At 36.9% G+C, this 21,114-nt stretch overlaps 1 protein-coding gene across 3 annotated transcripts in view; it reads left to right on the forward strand.

Moving 5' to 3' along the window:
- Nucleotides 1-21,114, forward strand: part of LOC136032276 (uncharacterized) — a 65,760-nt gene that overhangs the window by 17,272 nt on the left and 27,374 nt on the right. For all 3 annotated transcript variants that reach the window (XM_065712538.1, XM_065712536.1, XM_065712539.1), the window contains exons 6-8: nt 3,665-3,796; nt 11,119-11,270; nt 17,655-17,819. In XM_065712538.1, the coding sequence (XP_065568610.1) occupies nt 3,665-3,796; nt 11,119-11,270; nt 17,655-17,819 (449 nt within the window). The remainder of the gene's footprint in view (nt 1-3,664; nt 3,797-11,118; nt 11,271-17,654; nt 17,820-21,114) is intronic.

Genomic DNA, 21,114 nt, shown 5'->3' on the forward strand with positions numbered 1-21,114 from the left:
ATTATTGGCCTGTTATGGTAGTCGTCATATGGTCATTTGACCTTCAAAAAATGGTTATTTTGGCCTGCAGATTATGTAAAGTCTTCTTTAAACTTTTTATTTCGGTGGTTGATAGGAAAATCATTTAGTTATTAATGTCTTATTTACATTATTTTTGGCTGTTTTATTTGAGTGGGAATGGTAACCCATATTTACTTGTTGTTTCATGTCTTATATTTTAGTGTATTATAAAGTATGTTAATGAGCTATAATTTAAAATCATGACGGCGAGGACGCATAGATCATCGTTACATAATGTCATAACGCTGGCTGCGTACAGGCCGTCATTACATAAGGTCATAATGCATTGGACATATAGACTGTCAATTAAATTAGGTCATAACGCCTCGTGCGTACAGACCGTCGCCACATAACGTCATAACGCCAAAGGAGTACGGACTGTCTCTATAAGGTCATAACGCCAAGGGAGTACAGACCTTCACCACATAAGGTCATAACACCTCGGGTGTACAGACCGCTAATTATTTAAGGCCATAACGCCTTAGCGTAAAGACTGTCCTTCTTATGGTTAGAACGATCTGGGGCGTACTGAATACCATTACTTATGGCTATAGCTTTTACGGCATTGGCCTTCTAGATCTGGTTCTCGCAAAATGTAAGCTATTCTGGTCATTTCCAGCTGATTTTTTAGTTTCAGTGACAAATTTAAACAGTTTATAGTTGGCTGTTTATTTGTATAAAGGTACATTTTAGGAGAAATATACTTATATATATTTTAAATACTATATAAATATGTGTATATATATATTATACATGTATATAAAATTATGATATATAAATATGATTAATATAATAATAATAATAATAATTTAAATGATAATATTCTATGTCTTTAAAAAAGAAGGATGAAATGAAAAACATGAAGTCACAAATTGCCGTTCTATATAATGATGGAACATCCTTTTCTAAACGTGACCATACCTCCACTATTAATAAGATTGAGGACCCCTCAGCTTTTGCCTCAAGAGGCATAGAAGATACCGATGAGGGTAATTCGGAAAATGAGGACAACAATTCCTTTCACTTCGATGACGGGTGGTCAATGATTGATTCTGATCCAGGAGCAGATGGCAAGATCTCTTTGGCGGAGTCGGCTGACCTTGTATACGAAGTGCTGGGTGACACCATGTGCCCCAGGCCTACTGCTACTATCCAACAGCCTCGCTCGGCGGCAGAGCTAGTTTTGGCAATTCAGCCATTTGAGAAAAAAACAGCTTAAAACCTTGCCTTTCTCGCCAACGTTGAAAAACTTTGTCAAGCAACGCTCAGCTGAACTGCAGTCAGTGACAAAGAACAAGTTCTTTGACCCTCTTGGTGTCCCAGGCCGAGGTCACATGACCTCGCATGACCTAGCATGAGGTCACAGTATGACAGCACGCTCAGAGCCACTCGTGAGGTAGACTTTAAGGCCAAGAATGAATTTCTGTCGACTGATATGAAATTTCTCTCCTCTACATGTCCAGTTGGTGACAACAAATTGAACTTTGGGTTGACGCATGGTGCTTATAAAGCCAATGGTGCGTCGCGACATTTACAAGCTTTCGCTCGGCCTGGGACACCAAGAGGGTCAAAGAACTTGTTCTTTGTCACTGACTGCAGTTCAGCTGAGCGTCAGTAAACTCTCAAATATTCTTTCTAGAATGTGCTCAAACCCGATGCTCATGAGAAGAGATACTATATTGAAGTCAATTCCTTACCTGAATCTGGAGATTAGAAATGAATTGATATTATAATCTTTAGAAAGTGAGTTCATGTTTTACACCAACTTTAAGGACCTAGCTCACAGAATGAGGCGGTACAGGGTTGAAAATTGACAGTTTTCTAACCCTTCAATATCTCAGTTTGAACAGCCAGTAAAGAGACAATATGAATTGCAACGGGACCGTTGAGACTCTCGTGGCCCAATCCAAAAGAAACCAAGAATGATGAGAAACAGCCATTTCGTTCCCAGCAAGGAAGGGAAGGGTTTAATAACAAGAGGCAATACCTTCACTCCAGCCCCAAAAACTGGAGGAAAAAACAATCAAATACTCAATGACTTGCTTGCGCCGCCAACTGAAGACCCTCTTCTCGTGGGAAATTGTTTATCTCACTTTGTAGAAAACTGGAAAAATATAACAGACGACAAGTTTGTCCTCAACGTCAACAAGGAGGGCTACCCTCTCAACTTCAAAAAACACCCTCCTCTAGTACGCAACCCAATCACTGAATCAAAATTGTTAAACAATCAGTTGTTAATTTTGAAATCAGAGATTTTTATAATGCTCTAGAAAAGTGTAATAGAGGAAGTCCAAAATCAGTCTTCTCCAGGATTGTACAGTCAGATTTTTCTAGTTCCGAACAAAAAGGAAACAAGGGTCGGCGCCCAGTAATAAATTCATCTTGGCCAAACAAATTCTTGGACGTGACAAATTTCCAAGTAGAGAGTCAGGCCATAATATTACCTGCATTGCAAGAATCAAGTTTGGCAGCGTCAGTAGATCTGAAAGACGCCTACTGGCACATCGGTATTCCCAAGAGTCATCGGAAGTACCTAAGGTTCACCTTCAAAAACAAAGTCTGTCAGTTCAAAATGTCCCCTTTGGGCTAGCCTCGAGTCTAGCCATTTTGTGCCGCGTGGTCGGTGTCATTGTCAGCTATTACCACCTTTAAACCATCCAATTGTACACTTATATGGTCTACTGGCTTCTGTACAACTAATAACAGTCTGTAGTACAGAAAAATGTAAAGACCATTATATCTCTCCTGCACAGACATGGGTTCATGCTGAGCGAGAGGTCAGAATTGTAGCCTACGCGAAGGATCATATTCATCGGGTTCCTTGTAGACCTGAAGGCAAAGAAGGTTTACCAAACCCCAGAAAAGGATCAAAACCTGACCTTTATAATCAGGACAGATTTAAAGAAATCGCACACCTCAGCACGACAACTGATGAATCTGATCGGAGCAACGCAGGCTCAAGGGCAATTCCTCTCAACAGACCGCATCTCAGAAAATGTCAGTTACTAATGCTCTGGTTGTGGGACAAGTCGTTGAACAACATATATTTTAACATTCCGATTACGACGGATATGAAAGAAGCATTTTCACCATGGCTCAACAAAGATTGGCTGAGCCAAGGCCTTCCTCTGAAACCCCCTGTTGTCTCCAAAACAATATTCACCGACAGCTCAACTTACGGGTGGGTTGGCTATCTAGAGAAACCACATCGGGAAAATTCGGGCATTTTTCATCGATGCGCATTTTTCACCAGTTCCAGGTTTTCTTGCGACTGGCACAGATGCCACAATGCCAATCGCAAGATAACCTGGAACTGGTGAAAAATGCGTGTTGATCTTCCGATTCAATCGAGTCGCGAATAAATCGACTTCTGGCAATACGTAGTCTTTCCCCAGGGCTCCGAAGGTACTTTCGTTGAGACTCCATTTCGTGGGCAGACCTTTCAATGCTTCAATCAATGCAAACTCGGAAATACTAAATATAGTACTGTCTTGAATTTTCAAATTAGTCGCTGTAGTGGTCTATTTATTATTTATTAAAAAATTTTTACTATTTAATTATTAGTAATAAAAATTTATTACTATTTATATAATTTTTTTTTCAGAGAAAGAAGGAGTTTCTTCTGAAGTTGAACTGGTATCAGTGACTCGTTGCGAAAAGGAGGCGCGATTACCGACAAATCAAGGAGACAGACCATCCCATATGCGGACCAACCGCGAGGAATGTTGCCCCCCAGGTAGGTATATACCTGGTTTGTTGTTATTAAATCACCTTTTAAGCCTTTTTGAAAAAGATTGTACTACTTTTTTTTGGAAAGTCTAGAGGTAAAGTTGCCGTCATTGTGATTTATCAATAGTTTTAGTAATTAATTATTATCCGTGGTAATTTTTTCTTGAAGTTATTTTTAGAAATTTCTTGTGAATTTTTTTCGGCTACCTCGTCGTATTTTTTGAATTTATATAGTCTCTGTATGTGTGCGATTCTGTAAAAGGCTTATGCCGGCTGTGCCTCTTACTCAGACTATCTGTCTTGGCTTTTTCTCCAATGAGCCATGACTTGATGGCAACTTGATTTTAATTCAGAATTTTCGTCATGAGCCAACCCAAAAATTTGTATCATCCCTTGGTGCTATGACTATCTACCTTAGTTGCCTAAATCAAGTCAATTAAAGTCAAGTTGCCATCGAGCCATGGCTGATTGGAGAAAAGGTCAAGACAGATAGTCTGAGTGAGAGGCACAGATGGCCTAAGCTTTTTTCAGAATTGTATAAAAATAATGTAATTTCACTTGTTGATTGAGAGACAGAGAGAGAATGATACTTTTATTTTAAAAACGACTCACAGCGCGTGGCGCCGAATCAGCGCTTTACGTCAGGTATTGCAATCAGATAAAACTTGGTAAAAAAAAAGAGAAAAACACAGACACAGGCACACAGTGTCAGACAGGTACTTATCAAATTAAAAAAAACCGATCATCAACTAAAAAGCTGAGCCAATACAACAAATTCACTGACTAATAATGTTTACAAATGCAGGAATGAAATTTTTCCTGTATCTCTCGTGGATTGGTGGGAAAGGTTGAAGGTTGGAGACTTTCTGGGAGTTGGGTCTTTGAGGTCCGGATCTTAAAGATTGAAAAGGCGGGGGAAATAAATCTTGGAAACGGGGGTTTGTCATAGTCTATTATCCATCCATCCATTCAGAAGGAATATAAATATTATATTTGAAATCATTTCGTAAAGGAAAATTCAAGACGTAATTTTCAAACCTTTTGCCAAATTAAAAGTCATTTCGATTGTTTTGACAAAAAAAAAGAAGCGAAATAAGGTCATGAATTTAGCTTATTTGTCATTTTAGGGATTTTGGCTCACCCACCAGGGATTTTTAGGATTTGCACAGGGATTTTTTTTTTCAGGTAATGCATAACTTGCTTTAGGGTTATGTTAGAGATGGTATAAAATTCGAAACTCAAACCGACCTGAACTAAATCTTGTCAGAAAAAAAATTAGTCGTCTAATGAGTGCCAAGTCGATTACAGCGTTTAGCAATTTATTTCGTCTGAGTTTGACAATAAGTTTCTAATTGGGAATAAAAAAGAATTATAAACTTAAAGTAATAAAATTTCATTTTACATAAAGGTAAAAGTAAATAAATTTCGTTTTACATAAAGTTAAAGGTAAATAAAAAAATAATAAAAAAAATAAAAGTAATCAAATTTTATTTTACATAAAGTTGAAAGTAGATAAACAATTTAAAAAAAATAAAAGTAATAAAATTTCGTTTTACATAAAGGTAAAAGTAATTAAATTTCATTTTACGTAAAGTTAAAAGTAAATGAAAAAATTAAAAAAAAATAATAAAACTTCATTTTACAGAAAGGTAAAATGTGAACTTGAGGCGTGAATGCGTCTGGCAATTCGATTACAGCATTTAGCAATTTTCTATAGCTTTTTTCTTTTCAAATCAGTTTGACTTTGATTTATCTTCTACTATTGCAACTGTTTGTCTCCTACCATGTTATTTCTCGTTTTTTACTTTCTAGTATATATGAAATTTATTTCATCGGAGCTTGACAATAAGTTTCTAATTGTAAAAAAAATAAAGTAAATAAAAAAAAAATATAAAAAGTAAAACAAATAAAATTTCATTTTACATTATAAAATTTCATATTACATTAAGGTAAAAGTAAATAAAAAAATGTATAGAAAATAAAAGTAAAAATAATAGAATTTCATAACGCTGGGACATCGTTAGACTGTCTGAGACTCACCTTCCCTCCTCAGGAAAAGAAAGAAAAACGACTTCACGCTCATCACGTCTGGAAGAAGTGATGGAGTTCACCGCCAAGGTGTCGGTTTCCTACTCTCCAAGCGAGCCAAACAGTCTCTTCTTGCCGTTCATCCTGTCTCTGAATGTATTATCACCATTCGTCTGAAAGGATTCATTCCCAACAGGACCATAATCCAAGTTTACGCCCCTCCCAAGAAAGATGTTCTGTTCGTGATTGGGGACTTCAACTCCATTGTCGGACACTCAAATGATGGACTTGAAGACATCATGGGCAAGTTCGGGCATGGGTGGCAGAACCACAGGGGTGAAATGCTCATCGACTGTTGTCGGGATAACGAACTTTTCATAACGAACACCATGTTCCGTCATAGAGAACGAAGGAAAGTTACTTGGAGATCCCCTGACGGCCGCACTGCAAACATGATTGATTACATACTTGTCGGCAAGCGATGGAAATCATCAGTGCTGAACACAGTCTCCATAGCCGGTGGCGACTTCGACTTGGACCACGTCCTAGTCATGTCTGAGTTCCATTGGCACATTTGGAAGCCCCAACAGTCTAAGAAAAGCTTACCAAGATATCGTGTCGACCTGCTGAAAAACATAGAAACAAGGAACAGGTATAGAAAAGCACTCTCAAACAAGTTGTCAAGAATCCAACCCATGGAAGCTTCAACAGTAGAAGAAATTGACCGATTGGTCGACGAAAGCGTATCCATCATCAGAGAAACTGCTAGTGATATCCTGGAAACTCAGACCCATTCGGATAAACCTTGGATCCCCCCCGAAATTATTGATCTATGTGTGCAGAAGCGCGCCCATGCTAACAAGGTAGATTGACAAAGCAAGGACGAGTACAAGAGGCTGGAGCGCCTAATAGAAAAGAAAATCCGGCAAGCTCTACGACACTACGTCAATGACAAATGTCGTGAGTGTGAAGAAGCCTTTCAAAAAGGTAATAGCCACTTCATGTACAAGAAAGTCCGTGTCGGAGTCCCTCGCGGACTCCGAGGGAAGACGAGAACGACGGAAGGATCACTTCAGCGAAAAACTGAACCCCACAATAACGTACGACCCGAACATCTTACTATCTTTCCCACTACCGCAGTACTCAGTAGACCCAAGCCCTCCTCCTCCAAGAGATGAAGTACTCTCAGCAATTTAATCTCTAAAAATTAATAAAGCCTAGGACCCGGATGGTATTCATTCAGAACTATTAAAAGCAGGCCCAGAAGAACTGGTCGATATCTATCACAAAGTCATAACAAATGTCTGGGAAACGGGCCACTTCCCCAGATCTTGGGCGAAAGCCACCATCGTCCCTTTTTTTAAAAAGGGGGGAAAGGGCGACTGTAACAACTACAGACCAATAAATTCAACTAGCCAACCGGCGAAGATTCTCACGAAAATACTCCTTGACCGTCTGAAATCTCTGACAAACCATATCTTAGAGGAATACCAAGCAGGCTTTTGAAAAGACCGCTCTACCATAGACCAGATTTTCCCCACTCGGCAAATGATGGAGAAGCATATCGAGTTTGCGAAAGAGCTGCTACTACTCTTCATTGATTTCAAGCATGCTTTTGACTTGATATGGCGAGATGGATTATGGCACATCCTGCTACACTATGGAGTCCCTGAAAACATAGTAATCCTGATGAGAGACATGTATTCACATTTTGTCAGCCAAGTCGAAAAGCCCGAGGGATTGACAAAGGGGTTTCTGACATCGGCGGGCGTTCTTCAAGGCTGCCTCTTGTCACCCCACCTCTTTAACCTATTCCTCAACGCAGCGCTATCATTTGCCGAGACTGTTGAAGGTGCAGAAATTGGAGGGAAGCTTGCCGATAAATTAGCATACGCAGATGACATCGAGAAATTCCACAGTCAAGAGCATCTACTCCGAGCTGATACCGACGAACTAGTGTCGGCAACCGAGGCCTCTGGAATGGTCGTTAACACAGCCAAAACCAAGGTTATGCGGGTTTCTAGAGACCCTGCTTCAAGAAACGTGCAGCTAACAATAAAAGGAGAGCCAGTAGAAAATGTTGACTCCTTCGTCTACCTAGGGAGCCTCCTAACTTCTACTAACGACTGCTCGAAATCGATCAAACGAAGACTTGATCTGGCAGGCGCCAGCTTCAAGAACCTCTTCTGGACAATCTGCAAAAACAAGACTCTGTCAACTTCTCTGAAGGTGCGACTCTTCAACTCTCTCATATCCCAATTGCTTTATACTTAAGCGAAACTTGGTCAATAAAGGCTGATGATGAGCGAAGAATCTCCACATTTGAAACTAAATGCCTTAGACGCATTGCAGGGATTACCTACATTGACTGAGTCTCAAATGAAGACCTCCGGAAACTACTCCGTTGTCCCCGCACCATCATGGACCGGGTCAGAAGCCAGCAACTCCGCTTGCTTGGCCATATCCAGCGAATGTCGGCCAACCAGCTTCCAAAAATCACATTCGAAGGACGGGTTCACGGCACGCGCCCTAGAGGCCGACCTCGTTAGAAATGGACTGACAACTTCCCGACCCATAGCCTCCCCCTGCTACTTCGTCTAGTGCCAGATACATCGAACTACCGTCGCCACATTCATCATTTGCTCAGACGAGAAGAAGCCCCAATACAGCCACAAAGGCCGGGCGGGACTTAAGTCAAGTAAGTCACAAAGGAAAAAATAAAAGTAAAAAAAATTATTCAATTGCAGTGGATACTGGATACCCCAAATCTCGTACTTGAAATGGACATAAAAAAAATATATGCTTCGGAAATATTTGCATGCCAGTCCCGTGTTTCAAAGATTGTCTCTATTGTATACAGTAATTCACGAATCCTTCCTAATTGAAAACTTTGAAGATAAGGAAAGTTATAAATTCAGAATCCGGTGGAAAACTGCATTGTTGTCAAAATGTGCTCAATTATAATTAGAGTCAAATAATAAAAAAATAATTTCTCTTTAAAACTGTATAGTTGGTACAAGAAAACTTGGTAGCCTAAACGTACAGAACTCAAACTGAATATCCTTCTTCCATTTGGAATCCAAAACAAAAAAGGTAATTTTTTTTTATATAAAGAAATCCTTTTAAGAATGCGAAGCATTGGTTCATAGGAAACGGAAGTCCGTATTATTTTTTATTATCAAGAAAAAAAAAAGTTAAAACTCCTATAAAAATCTTGCGTTGAAATTATCGAACTTGGATAAAATTCTTCATAGAGCGTGCGTCGAAATATAAGACAAAGGATTTGGACTGGATAAAGCTATTTATCTTGCACTTTTAATTGCGAAAATATGGTATTTTTATACTTGAGTATACTGCAGGGTATGGTATACTTGTACTTGCAGCAAGACCAGACCCTTTCTGCCTGACTTTCTGCCTGAAAACTTGGTAGCCTAAACGTACAGAACTCAAACTGAATATCCTTCTTCCATTTGGAATCCAAAACAAAAAAGGTAATTTTTTTTTATATAAAGAAATCCTTTTAAGAATGCGAAGCATGGTTCATAGGAAACGGAAGTCCGTATTATTTTTTATTATCAAGAAAAAAAAAGTTAAAACTCCTATAAAAATCTTGCGTTGAAATTATCGAACTTGGATAAAATTCTTCATAGAGCGTGCGTCGAAATATAAGACAAAGGATTTGGACTGGATAAAGCTATTTATCTTGCACTTTTAATTGCGAAAATATGGTATTTTTGTACTTGAGTATACTGCAGGGTATGGTATACTTGTACTTGCAGCAAGACCAGACCCTTTCTGCCTGACCTGGCATCTGAAATCTGGATTTTATCTGGGAATTTGTCAAACGAATGCTACCTGACCTGGCATCTGAAATCTAGATTTTATCTGGGAATTTGTTAAACGAAAGCTACCCAAAATATGGTTTTTACAATGAATGGTATAAATCTCAATCTTTTACTGTCGTTTTATATCCTGATTGATTTATTCCCGAAATTTTTAACTCTGCCGACCGTATGGGGAGTAGATGGCGTTGTCATACTCTCAATAAATAAAGAGTTTTACATGTTTTAACTTCTTGATCATTAAGGCCGTAAGTTTTAAAAATAGGGTTAAAAACGATCTTATTTGGAGATTCGGCGTTAAGTATTTAATCGACTCATTTAAAAGCTTAAAGTGTTTTTAGCAATAAAATTATTTAATTGGCGTATTTAAGAGCACATAATCGGCGTTAAAAAGTATTGCAGAGTTGGCGTTGTCATACCTTCAATAGACAAGTTTTGAGTTTTATCTCTTTTAAATTGATTGATGGTTCAGGCTGTAAATTTTAATATTAGGGCTTAAAACTATATTTAATAGCAGATTCGTCGTTAAGTGTTTAATCGGCCCATTCAAAAGTATAAATCGTTAAATGTATATAGCGTTGGAACTATTTTGTCAGCGTATATAAAAGCACATATTCGGCTGTTAATTACAGAGTTGGCATTCTCATACTCACAGTAGAAAAAATTTGACCTTTACATCCTAATTTTAATCTTAATTATTTGATTCCGTCCTAATTTTGTATCTCTTTTCTTCATTTCAGTTATATGCTTAATTTTCCTTCTATATCTCCTGTATGATAAATGTCCTTGTCTTGTTTCAGTTTTTTTTTCAAATGTTTTATTTTTGTTTTGTTGGCCCATTACAAGCTAAGCTTCTTGGGCTTTGAAATTACTTTACGTTTCGTAATTGTTTTTTTTTAGTATTAATAAACTGATTGATTGATAATTGATTGAAGTTGAAGTTGAATAAATTGATTGAAGTACTGCGTATTCGATGTTGTCACTATCAATAAAAAAATCTGAATGATTCAGGCCATGAATTTTTAAAATGGGGTTAAAAACGGTATTTTATTGCAGATTTGGCGTTAATTATTTAATCGGCTTATTTAAAAGCTTAGAGCGTGAAAGGTGTTTAGTGTAGAAAGTATTTAATTGACGTGTCTAAAGGACCTAATTAGCGTTAGAAAGTATTTAGTTCTGGAGTTGGCTTTGTCTTGAGCTATCCCTTTTAAGCTACTTTGTGTTTCAGACTGTGAATTTTCAAAATTAGGTTAGAAAGGATATTTAATTGCAGATTCGACATTTAGTATTTAATCGGTTTGTTCAAAAGCACTCAAACAGTGTTAAGAAATATCTAATTGCAAATTTGGTATTGTCATATTCTCCATAGAAAACTTCGAGTTTGGCCTCTTTTAAAATATTTTGTGATTCAGCCCGTAAGTTTAAACAAAAAAAGGTGTAAAAAAGTGTTTAATTGCAGATTTCGAAGGCCGTGGAATCGGATACCCCAAATCTAGGAGTCAGGGTGACATAAAAACTAGTTATATATACAGTAAACTTGCAGATATCAGATTGGCTGACAGTAATCACCTCTCCTCACCTGTCAATTTTTTCGCAGTCGTTATCGATGGGGTAAGTTGAAATGACTTCTTTTGTTTGAGTGAATTGGTTTGCTATGGCCAATCTGAGTAAACTTCAAACGAACAGACCCTGTTCAATAAGTACAGATATTGCACTAAATATATTGAAAGCCTTTAATTCCATCCCGCTCTTTACCTTTAATGTTAACGTACAGTTTACTGAAAACTTATTAGAATGTAGGAAAAACAATCATTTGATGGTTCGAAGTATCCTATTTACTTATTGCCGAACAACATATTTCAATTAAATTTTTTAAGTTTTGTTTAAATTAGGCCAACCTTGGTTATTAGGCATACTAGTTATCTAAGTAATCTAGGTATAAAAGTAAACTTCGGTTTAGAAAAAGTTTTTGAATAGGGTTACTAATTTTTGTTAAACAGCGTTCGACTTTAGTGTTGAATGTGGCTGGAGGTGGTGGCAGTCTTCATTTTATTTTTGATAGTTTTTGTTCGTATTATGTTTTTAAGTCGCCCTTTGCTCTCATATCAAAAATTCGTCTTCATTATTTTTTAAGTTTTATCTTTTTAAAATGTTACTCCTTAAATATAATTAATCCCACACAGTTTGAGGGAGGAGGGTATTGCCTCCTTCACATATTATCTTTGAAAGTGAAATTGTTGTCTTTTTTTTAAGTAAAAACAATTGGTTTCCTGATTTTTTACATTTGACGGTGCTAATGAATAATTTCCTCAACCTCCAGGTCATTCCAGCATAGTGTATTTTCCATAGATTCATATTTAGTAAATTTTTGAAATCGTTAGATCGTTGAGACAGCAGAAAATACTGGCATGTAAAAATATTTGTCAAATTTGTTATTACAAGTTGAATGTACCGCCAAGTGGGCTCGTCTCCCACTCTCCACCTCTCCACTTTGAACATTGCATTGTTATTTCGCCTTTGGGTTTCACTTTCTGATTTCCTTTGATTTCAAGGCGAGAATCACCTTCCCAAAAGGGGCACATTTTTGTTTAACTAAATTCATCAATCCACAAAATTGTCACCATTGGTGCAAAAAGAATGGACGATTGGTCGGCGGGGCGCCGTTATGTTTAGAGACAAATCTTGGTGCGGAGCGGTTTATGGTGCGTTTCCTGACCTGTATCAATAACAAAAAAAAAGGTAAAGATTTGTGTTTTTGCGCAAAAATTCATCTTCTAAAACTTTCTATAAAGTTTCATATGGTTAAATCTTTGTTTTATTTCCCCATTTTATGGAAGAACTCGTGTTTCAGCACCATGGGGGTTGAAATGGGTACTTGCAAAGTGGTAAAATCGAGGTTGAGACTTGTATTTCGATACTTTCTATTCCAGTTCAATACTTGATTTGATTCTATTTCTAATAGTTCGATATTGATTAAGAGTCTAAAACGACTGCCTTTGACTCCACAACCCTGCATGAAACCATTCAATTCTACACCCGTGTCGTAAGATACAATATTAACAAAGTTGTATTAATTATCTTAATGTAAATGCCATCAGCCAAGGTCGATTAGCTAATCCCTAGTGAATCAGAGATTTGGCTATTTTCCAAATAAGAGTTGTTTTGAACAGATCATTATCCTTAGTTTTTGGGAGTTGTATTTTCTATTCCATTGTGCGATAGTGAAAAAATATTCTACAAGGTTGTGGAAATCGGATAATATCAGATAATGCTGGTGATGCATGTCGGGTAATGCATCCCCTGCATAATGATGATGTCTGGTGATGCAGTCAAATAGTGACTCAGATAAATCTAGAATATTGAACCAATCTCTTGTTTTGTTCGTTATTTTTCTGCGTCGTCTGTGAATTTGTTTAAAAGCATGGAATAACACCAAAAAATACAATACTGAGTAGTTACGCGCAGTTGAAATGTTGTGGCGGATATTTCCCAAACTTAGCAGAAGTTTTTTTCACAGGAACAGGGGGAGGATACCCTCTTAAAAGTTTTTTTTGTGTGTTGCTTATAGTTTTCTAGGCCAATTTGAAGTGATATGGGTTTATGGACGTGGGAATGGCCTTAGCCTCCTCGAAGTCACAAATTTTTCCAAATTCCTATGCATTTTTTTTCCAATAATCAAATAAAATTAATATTTTATCATTACCAACTCCCCTCCTAAAGAAATCTCCGTACGTGCCTGGTCTGCTACATCCTACCTGATAACATTTTGCTTTAAACAATACATTTGTCAGTTTAAATTTTTGTTAAAGGTAATCGCTGGATAAAAGAGTCGTGTGATTGTCAAATGCCTCTGTTTGCTGCAAGATCTGTAAGTCAAGCACTAGTGAAACTTTAGTGGAAAGAACGGGAGTTGAGCGGGTGGTTTTTCTTACTTCCAGTTGAAATTTTTTTTTTTTTTTGTATTTTTTCTACATAATGCTAGAAAATCCTGCGCACCCTTCATGGAAATTGTCTTCCCTTATGATAAATTCTTCCACGGAAAGATCCTCCCACGTAGCCCCTTCGTGGTAAACTCTCACATACAGATTAGTCTTTTCATTTAAAGTCTGATAGTCGATATTTACGCGTTGTTAAGAAAAGGAAAACAAGTTTTTCAACTGAAAGTAAGGAGTAGCTTTAAGAATTGAAACGAACATAAATTATACCGTACATGAGAGGGGCTGCCCTATTCTCAACCAATCACTCTTTAGGCTAAAAATTTTTAGTGCTTTAAAAAAGCCTTTTTTTTCTAATGCATTGTGTTTTAGCAGTCGTTCTTGAAAAATGGGGACAAAAGTAAAAATTTTGTGCGAAGAGCCAGGAGTTGAGGAAGGGAACGCCTTGTTATATGAAAAAAAACGTGTTTTGTTTTATTTAGTTTTTATTGTTTTTCCAGCCACAACCAGGTCTAACCAAGATGTGATGTTGGCAACCGACCCCATAAACCTCCAATTTCTTGCTGTTAGAATTTATATTTCAATAGTTGTAAATTGATTGGTAGCGTCCAGCTTTTTCATTTTTTCTACGTAAGAATTAAAATGATGGATAGTAATTAAAATTCTGGATAAAGTTTGAATAGTAGTCAAAATTTTCGATGAACAGCAATATTGTTTGTTGTTGAAGAAGTTCTTACTTATATTTTTATTACAGAATTTTGAGTAGACGGAAAGGCGTACTATTGTTCATATTGATGGATGTTCTCCGTGACCTTTGCACTATTGCCACCCTCCCCAGCACCCGTAGTATAGGCTTGGACGAAAATATTCCCGATAATCGAGGGGCTCCACTCCACTACCCTCTTCCCCAAAACTAGTTCTGTATTTATTTGGAGGCTCAATGAGTGAAATAATATCCGGGCGTTGATATACACTATTTGGGAAATCTGCCCCCCTCCAGAATACAAAATGACCCACTGCTCCTCTTTCATAATAACTGATGCACACCCAAACATTATAAATCAATCAATCGTCAATCAGTTTATTAACACAAAAAAAAAAAAAAAACAATTACAAACGTAAAGCTATTATTAAGCCCAAGAAGCTTTGCGTGTAATCGGTAAATACCCATTTTTTATTTTTTAAAAATGGGAAATTTTCATTTTAGTTTTGTTGGCCGTATGTTGTTGTAAGTTTTCTTCTTTTATATATTTATGTTTTGCTGAGGACGGCCCTTAAACATAGGGTTGAAATATTCATTCAAATTAGATTTCCACTGTCTTACGAAAAGAATTCCCTATTGTTCTTCTTGTTTTTGATGTTTGCGTGTAATGGGCCATACAAAACTAAAATAAAACATTTTTATAAAACACATACAATAAAAAAAACAACACTTGGACAAGACTAGTACATTTATCAGATAGGACATTTAACAGATAGGAGATTTAGAACAATTGAAAATTATTTTAAACAAAAAGAAGAGAGACATATAAATTAGGATAGAATAAAAAAAAAATACTGAACTGGAAAGACCCAACGAGAAACTGCCTTTGCAGAAAGAAATGGAGAAACATCAGGAGCGATGGAGTTGTATAGCTGAACTGATTGATAAACAGGAGATCTCTGAGCTGCTGTTTATGATTGTTAAGGTAAGATAAATCTGTGAGAAGAACTACGTAAAGATGAAGATTACCTACCTAAGCACGTCCTTAAGAATGCTGAGACGGTGGAAGTGTACCTGAAAAAGCAGAATGCGCTAAATAAAGATAACTCTTACCTACAATATGATCCAGCGCAGTTATTCCAGTATCATTATGAAGATCAGAGGAAAGGCGAAGCCGAGGGAGAAGAATAGTAGCCTTCACTGCCCTATTCTGAGCTCTTTGAAGTGATCATAGAGGAGATTTTTTAGTACTACCCCAGACAGAGCAGCAATAAGAAAGTTTAGAAATATAAAAGCATAATAAAGAGAAAACATAACATCTGGGGGAAGAAATGAGTTAACCCGCTGCAACATTGAAGACTGGTGGAGGACAAGGGAACGGGTATGAGTTATAAGGGGTTCAAAAGGAAGAAAACAGTCAAGATACATACAAAGAAATTTCCCCATAGTATCTTGCGGCATAATATGGTTCCCGTAAGTCAGGATGATTGGCTCCTGTACGTCTTTCATACGGTAAGGGGTCCTGATATGTAAAATGGCACTTCCGACTGTTGAGAGCCAGCACATTTGACCAGCACCGGTCCTTTACTTTATCAAGAAAACATTGAGCTACGGAAGTGGCAGATGTTAGGTCCACTGCAGCAATGAAAAAGTTACTGCCGTAAGCAAAAACAATAGGGAGCGCAAGGGGAAGAAGACCATCAACAAGATCATTAATATAAATTAAGAACAGAAGTTGTCCAAGCACAGAGCCTTGTGGGACACCTTTCAATATAGGCAAAGTAGAGGATTTAGTACCGGATAAGTACCATTATCCGAAACATACTGAGATCTTATCTGAGAGGTAAGGTCTTAACCATTCTAGTGGAACTCTATGCACTCCAAATAAAAATAATTTAGACAAAAGAACAGAGCGGTTGACCATTTTAAATACCTTTGAAAAGTTGAGAAATATACCCAAAACACACGAGCCCTTTTCCAGATTAACACGCACAAACTCTGTTGCATCTGAAAGTGCATGCAAGGTAGAGAAAGTGGGACGAAAGATGGTTAGTTATGAGAGAATTTCTTGCAGTCGTATTAGTACTAAATACAAATGAAGAGAGTCTACGATACACTACTTTTTCAACAATCTTAGAGATGACGGGAAGAATAGATATATTAGAGATGAATTACCTTTTTTATGTAAAGGTACAACATGAACAATTTTAAATGAATGAGAAAGAACACCAGAAGAAAGAGAGAGGTTAATTTTGTGTGAGGTGGGGTTGGAAATAAACTGACCAATTTTTTAAGGACATTGTTGCTCAAACTAAAACCGTCAACTGAATCGGCTATTTGGAAGCTGAGAAATAATACCAGAAATTTCAGCATTATTGAATGGGGAAAAGAAAAATGACTTTTCTGCTAAGGGAAAATTTCTTACTCTACTCTGGGGTGGAAGGGAACTGAAGGAAGTGTGGTGAAACACAAATTGAAGGAGCTCGCTGAAGAATTTTCGTCCATAATAGATCCATCAGCTTTACCTGTAATGACCTGGGGGCGACTGTTTGAGTTTTTTTGCAGGAAAGAGCTTCAAAATCCAAAGGGAGTAGCACAAAATATCTGTCAGTTAAAATCAACGAAAAAAACAAAAAACTATGAATTACAAAAAACAAAAATAATAAATTTAAAACTCAGTCAAATATGTGTCAAAGATGAAAAAAATAAGGAAAGATAATATATCAAAGATAAAATTCAGCAAAAAAGAGAGCATATAGAGTTGAAAGCAATTTTAACATGCGTTAAGCACTAAAATAAAAAAAAGAATATTATGTCACTCTTTATATGGCTTTACGTTTAACTATAAATTAAATAGGTTTGAGGGAACTTTTGGTCTTTTTCCCTTGGAAATTGACTCCTGATTGGTTTTGGCTGTTGAAATTGCCTGTGAGGGGAAGCGAATAGTTCTTGGGTCAACAATTTCAAAGTCCCATGGATTTCTAAGTTTTTAAATTACAATTTTTACTGCATTTCGGAGGGCAAATGCAGTATATAAAGTATAAAGGCAAATGTGGTATATAATAAACAAATATACATACCAGTGACGTGAGCAGGGGAAGAGTTTTGGAGCCTCCCACTTCACCCCAGAATCTTAACTTTTCCTAATTTTCTGGGTACTTTCTACATAATATTATCAAATTTATCATCCCAAAAGATATGATTGTCTGATTGCTTAAACACTCTTAACATAATTGCTATCTCAAAATTTTGAGTGGACGATCGGGAAAAAAGGGATGTGAGAGGGGGGCTAGTTGCCGTCTGATAGTTGCTAGTTGCCCTTCTAAGTCATATGAAACTATGATTCTATATTTCAAGGAGGTCTCAAACAGCGACATGGATGAATGCCAATCGATTCTTAAAATAGGAGATGATTCTGACTATGATCAATCGCTTCCGTTTTTTCTCGACTACAAATCTGGAAATTTTGCTGAATTGGTCCGCATCACAAAGGGTGATGTGATTCGCGTGCATAGAGCTGCAGTAAGTAATTTAACTAATTTGTATTTACAACTCTGTAATTACCCCAAATAAAGCTTCTTATCAAAAAGTTTGCCAACTCCTTTTTTCAAAAATAGACTCTATAATATTAGGAGGTATACAAAATTCTTTTCTAATACCTTTTTAAATTCTTCTTAATTTCTTTCTTTTATCCTGTGGTATTGGGCCCATGTTGAAGTACCCTGTATGCAGCTCCTTTCCTCTTTCTTTTCGTTTTTTATAAAATAAATTTGTTACTTTCTTATTTTTCTCACATAGTTTTCCTACATTTCCATCTTTTCTAAAATTAAAGTACTCATATAAAATTTCAGTTAAGAAAAGAAGAAAACCCTCCAACCGCCATCATATACATTACCTTTGCGTTCCATATCCATTATACTCTATTTTTTTTCTCCCTCTATCCATTTACCCTATCCTTTCTATTTAACATTTTCCTATAACTAAAAAAAATTGTATTCTGAGATTTCAATCGATCACCTTCCCTCCAACTTTTAATAGATTAGGGTAAGTAATCCCTTTACAGACAAAATTGTCTTCATAATTTTAAGGGTAAGAAGTTGAGCTATATTATTGAGACTTTTATCTTTTAATTTTCTTCATTGCTTTCACTTTTTTCCTTTTCGCTTTGTTTTTCTTTGACTGCAGGTACGGAAATTGGCTAAAATGCCGCGCGTCACAAAAGGCGATGTGGATCCGACGCATAGAGCTTAATAAGTATTCAACTTTAGTTTGTATTTACGACTCGGTAATTACCCCAGTTAAAAGCCTTTTATCAAAAACGTTTGCCCCCTTTTTTAATAGATTATGGTAAATAATCACTTTACAGACAAAATTGTCTTCACAATTTTAAGCGCAAGTAGTTGAGCTACGTCATTGAGACTTTTATCTTTTAGTTTTCTTTATTGCTTTCACTTTTTTCCGTATTCGCTTTGTTTTTCCTTGACTACAGGTACGGAAATTGGCTAAAATGGTGCGTGTCACAAAAGGCGATGTGGATCCGATGCATAGAGCTTAATAAGTATTCAAATTTAATTTGCATTTACGACTTTGTAATTTCCCCAGTTAGAAGCCTTTTACCGAAAATTTAACCCCTTTTTTAATAGACTATGGTAAGTAATTACTTTACAGATAATATTGTCTTTACAATTTTAGGAGTAAGTAGTTGAGCTATGTTATTGAGACTTTTATCTTTTAATTTTCTTTATTGTTTTCACTTTTTTTCCGCTTTTGCTTTGTTTTACCTGACTTCAAGTACGGAAATTTGCTGAAGTAATGTGCGCCACAAAAGATATAGAGGTTAAAGTTTAAAGAAAAGAAAAATAAAACTGCTTTATTTTTGACAATATAGATTCTATCATTCTATCAGAAAGGATTCTATCATAATAGAAGTATAATTCTATCAGAAATAGAAGAAATAGATTCTATCCGAAAGATTCTATAATCAAAAATCGTGCATGAGCCTTTCTTACCTTATGTAATCGATCAGCATTCTTAACACCTAACCGATCGCATAAAAAGCATCTCAGCATCTAGTCTGCCAGTCTCAGCATCAAAGCATCTCTGCAAATACCCACCCCAGATTTCCAGGGGGTCCAAGCTTCCACCAAAAAGGGTCCTTTGCCTGTCATAATAATAACACTATTTGCTATTAACCATTGTAAACTTGGAAAGCAGGTTAGATACATAATCTAATTCTCAAGTTCTGTCAAATGCCCGTTTCCTAGATGATTATATTAATATTATAAATTCTGAATATTTGCAGTAATTCCTCTAAGTTGATAGACTAAAATAGGTCAGTTCCTGGCCTATCATTTCTTGATGGAATCGTTCCTTGTTATCTTCCAATTGCACTACATAGAAGCAAATACCCACCCCAGATTTCCAGGGGGTCCAAGCTTCCACCAAAAAGGGTCCTTTGCCTGTCATAATAATAACACTATTTGCTATTAACCATTGTAAACTTGGAAAGCAGGTTAGATACATAATCTAATTCTCAAGTTCTGTCAAATGCCCGTTTCCTAGATGATTATATTAATATTATAAATTCTGAATATTTGCAGTAATTCCTCTAAGTTGATAGACTAAAATAGGTCAGTTCCTGGCCTATCATTTCTTGATGGAATCGTTCCTTGTTATCTTCCAATTGCACTACATAGAAGCAATTACGCGAGCGACGAAATCGCTGTCTCAGCAACTCCATGCCGTCGCCGTCGACTTGGTTATTTCTCGATCGCGCACCCTGATTCAGGCTACAAGAAGCAAACTCACCGACCTGCGTTCAGATGCTTTATTTGTATCGCTTTTCAAGAAGGCTAAAGAGTTTGTAACAGAACTCGAAATTGAAGTACCTGCTGTGAATGGACCCGCGACTAGACCCTCCTCTGTTGGTCAGAAAGGACGACCTTGAAGAATTCAAAGGATCACCAAGCATCGGAAATAATTTGTGACAACTTTGACGCTAGGAAAGAATTTCATCGAATCTGGTAATTGGACTACTACTTTGGTGGATGAAATGAAGCAAGAATACTTCAAAACTTTTGACCGTCTACTAGTCGAATTTGACAGAAGGCTCACAGATAACTTGCCAGTGCTGAGTACGCTTGAAGCCTTGGATCCAAGTTCAACCAAGTTTATGGACACAGAGCTGCTCAAGCTTTTCTCTCCTCTTTATGGCGAGCTGGATATCGACAGCATTCTTCTAGAATCTCAAGCTGGTATTACCAAGCGTTTCTTGCTCAATGAGGAGAAAAAGCCGGAAAGCTTCCTAGACATTGTCGACCATCTTCAGGCATTACCAGTGGCTTACCCAGAAGTAATTAAAGTACTTCGTATTGCTGCCACACTTCCTGAGACAACAGTGAGCAATAAGCGTCTGTTTTCTAGCCTAGAAATAGCGAAAAACTACTTGCGGTCTACAACAGGAAATGACCGTCTTAGTCACCTCCATTTGATATTTGCAGAGAAGGATTTAGTAAAATATTTGGACTACAACCAGCTTGTTGACGATTTTGCAAAGATGAAAGATCGACGGTTCCCCTTGTTACCTTGAATGTTGTTATTTTTTTTCTTGTTATGTTTTTCCTTTTTGTAAATATATTTGATCTGGAAGATTTCTGCTGAAGGGACACTGAGATTTTGGTTACAACCCTCAGCATAACAATGAAGGTTACTTTCACCGACATATTGTTTACTTAAATAAGAAAGTTTCTCGCTGAGGAATGCCAGCCTGTAGTCTGGTTGAATTTTCCACTTTCAGTTTAATCACTTTACCTCGTTG

This window comes from Artemia franciscana, chromosome 10 (assembly GCF_032884065.1).
Source record: "Artemia franciscana chromosome 10, ASM3288406v1, whole genome shotgun sequence".
NCBI classification, from domain to species: domain Eukaryota; kingdom Metazoa; phylum Arthropoda; class Branchiopoda; order Anostraca; family Artemiidae; genus Artemia; species Artemia franciscana.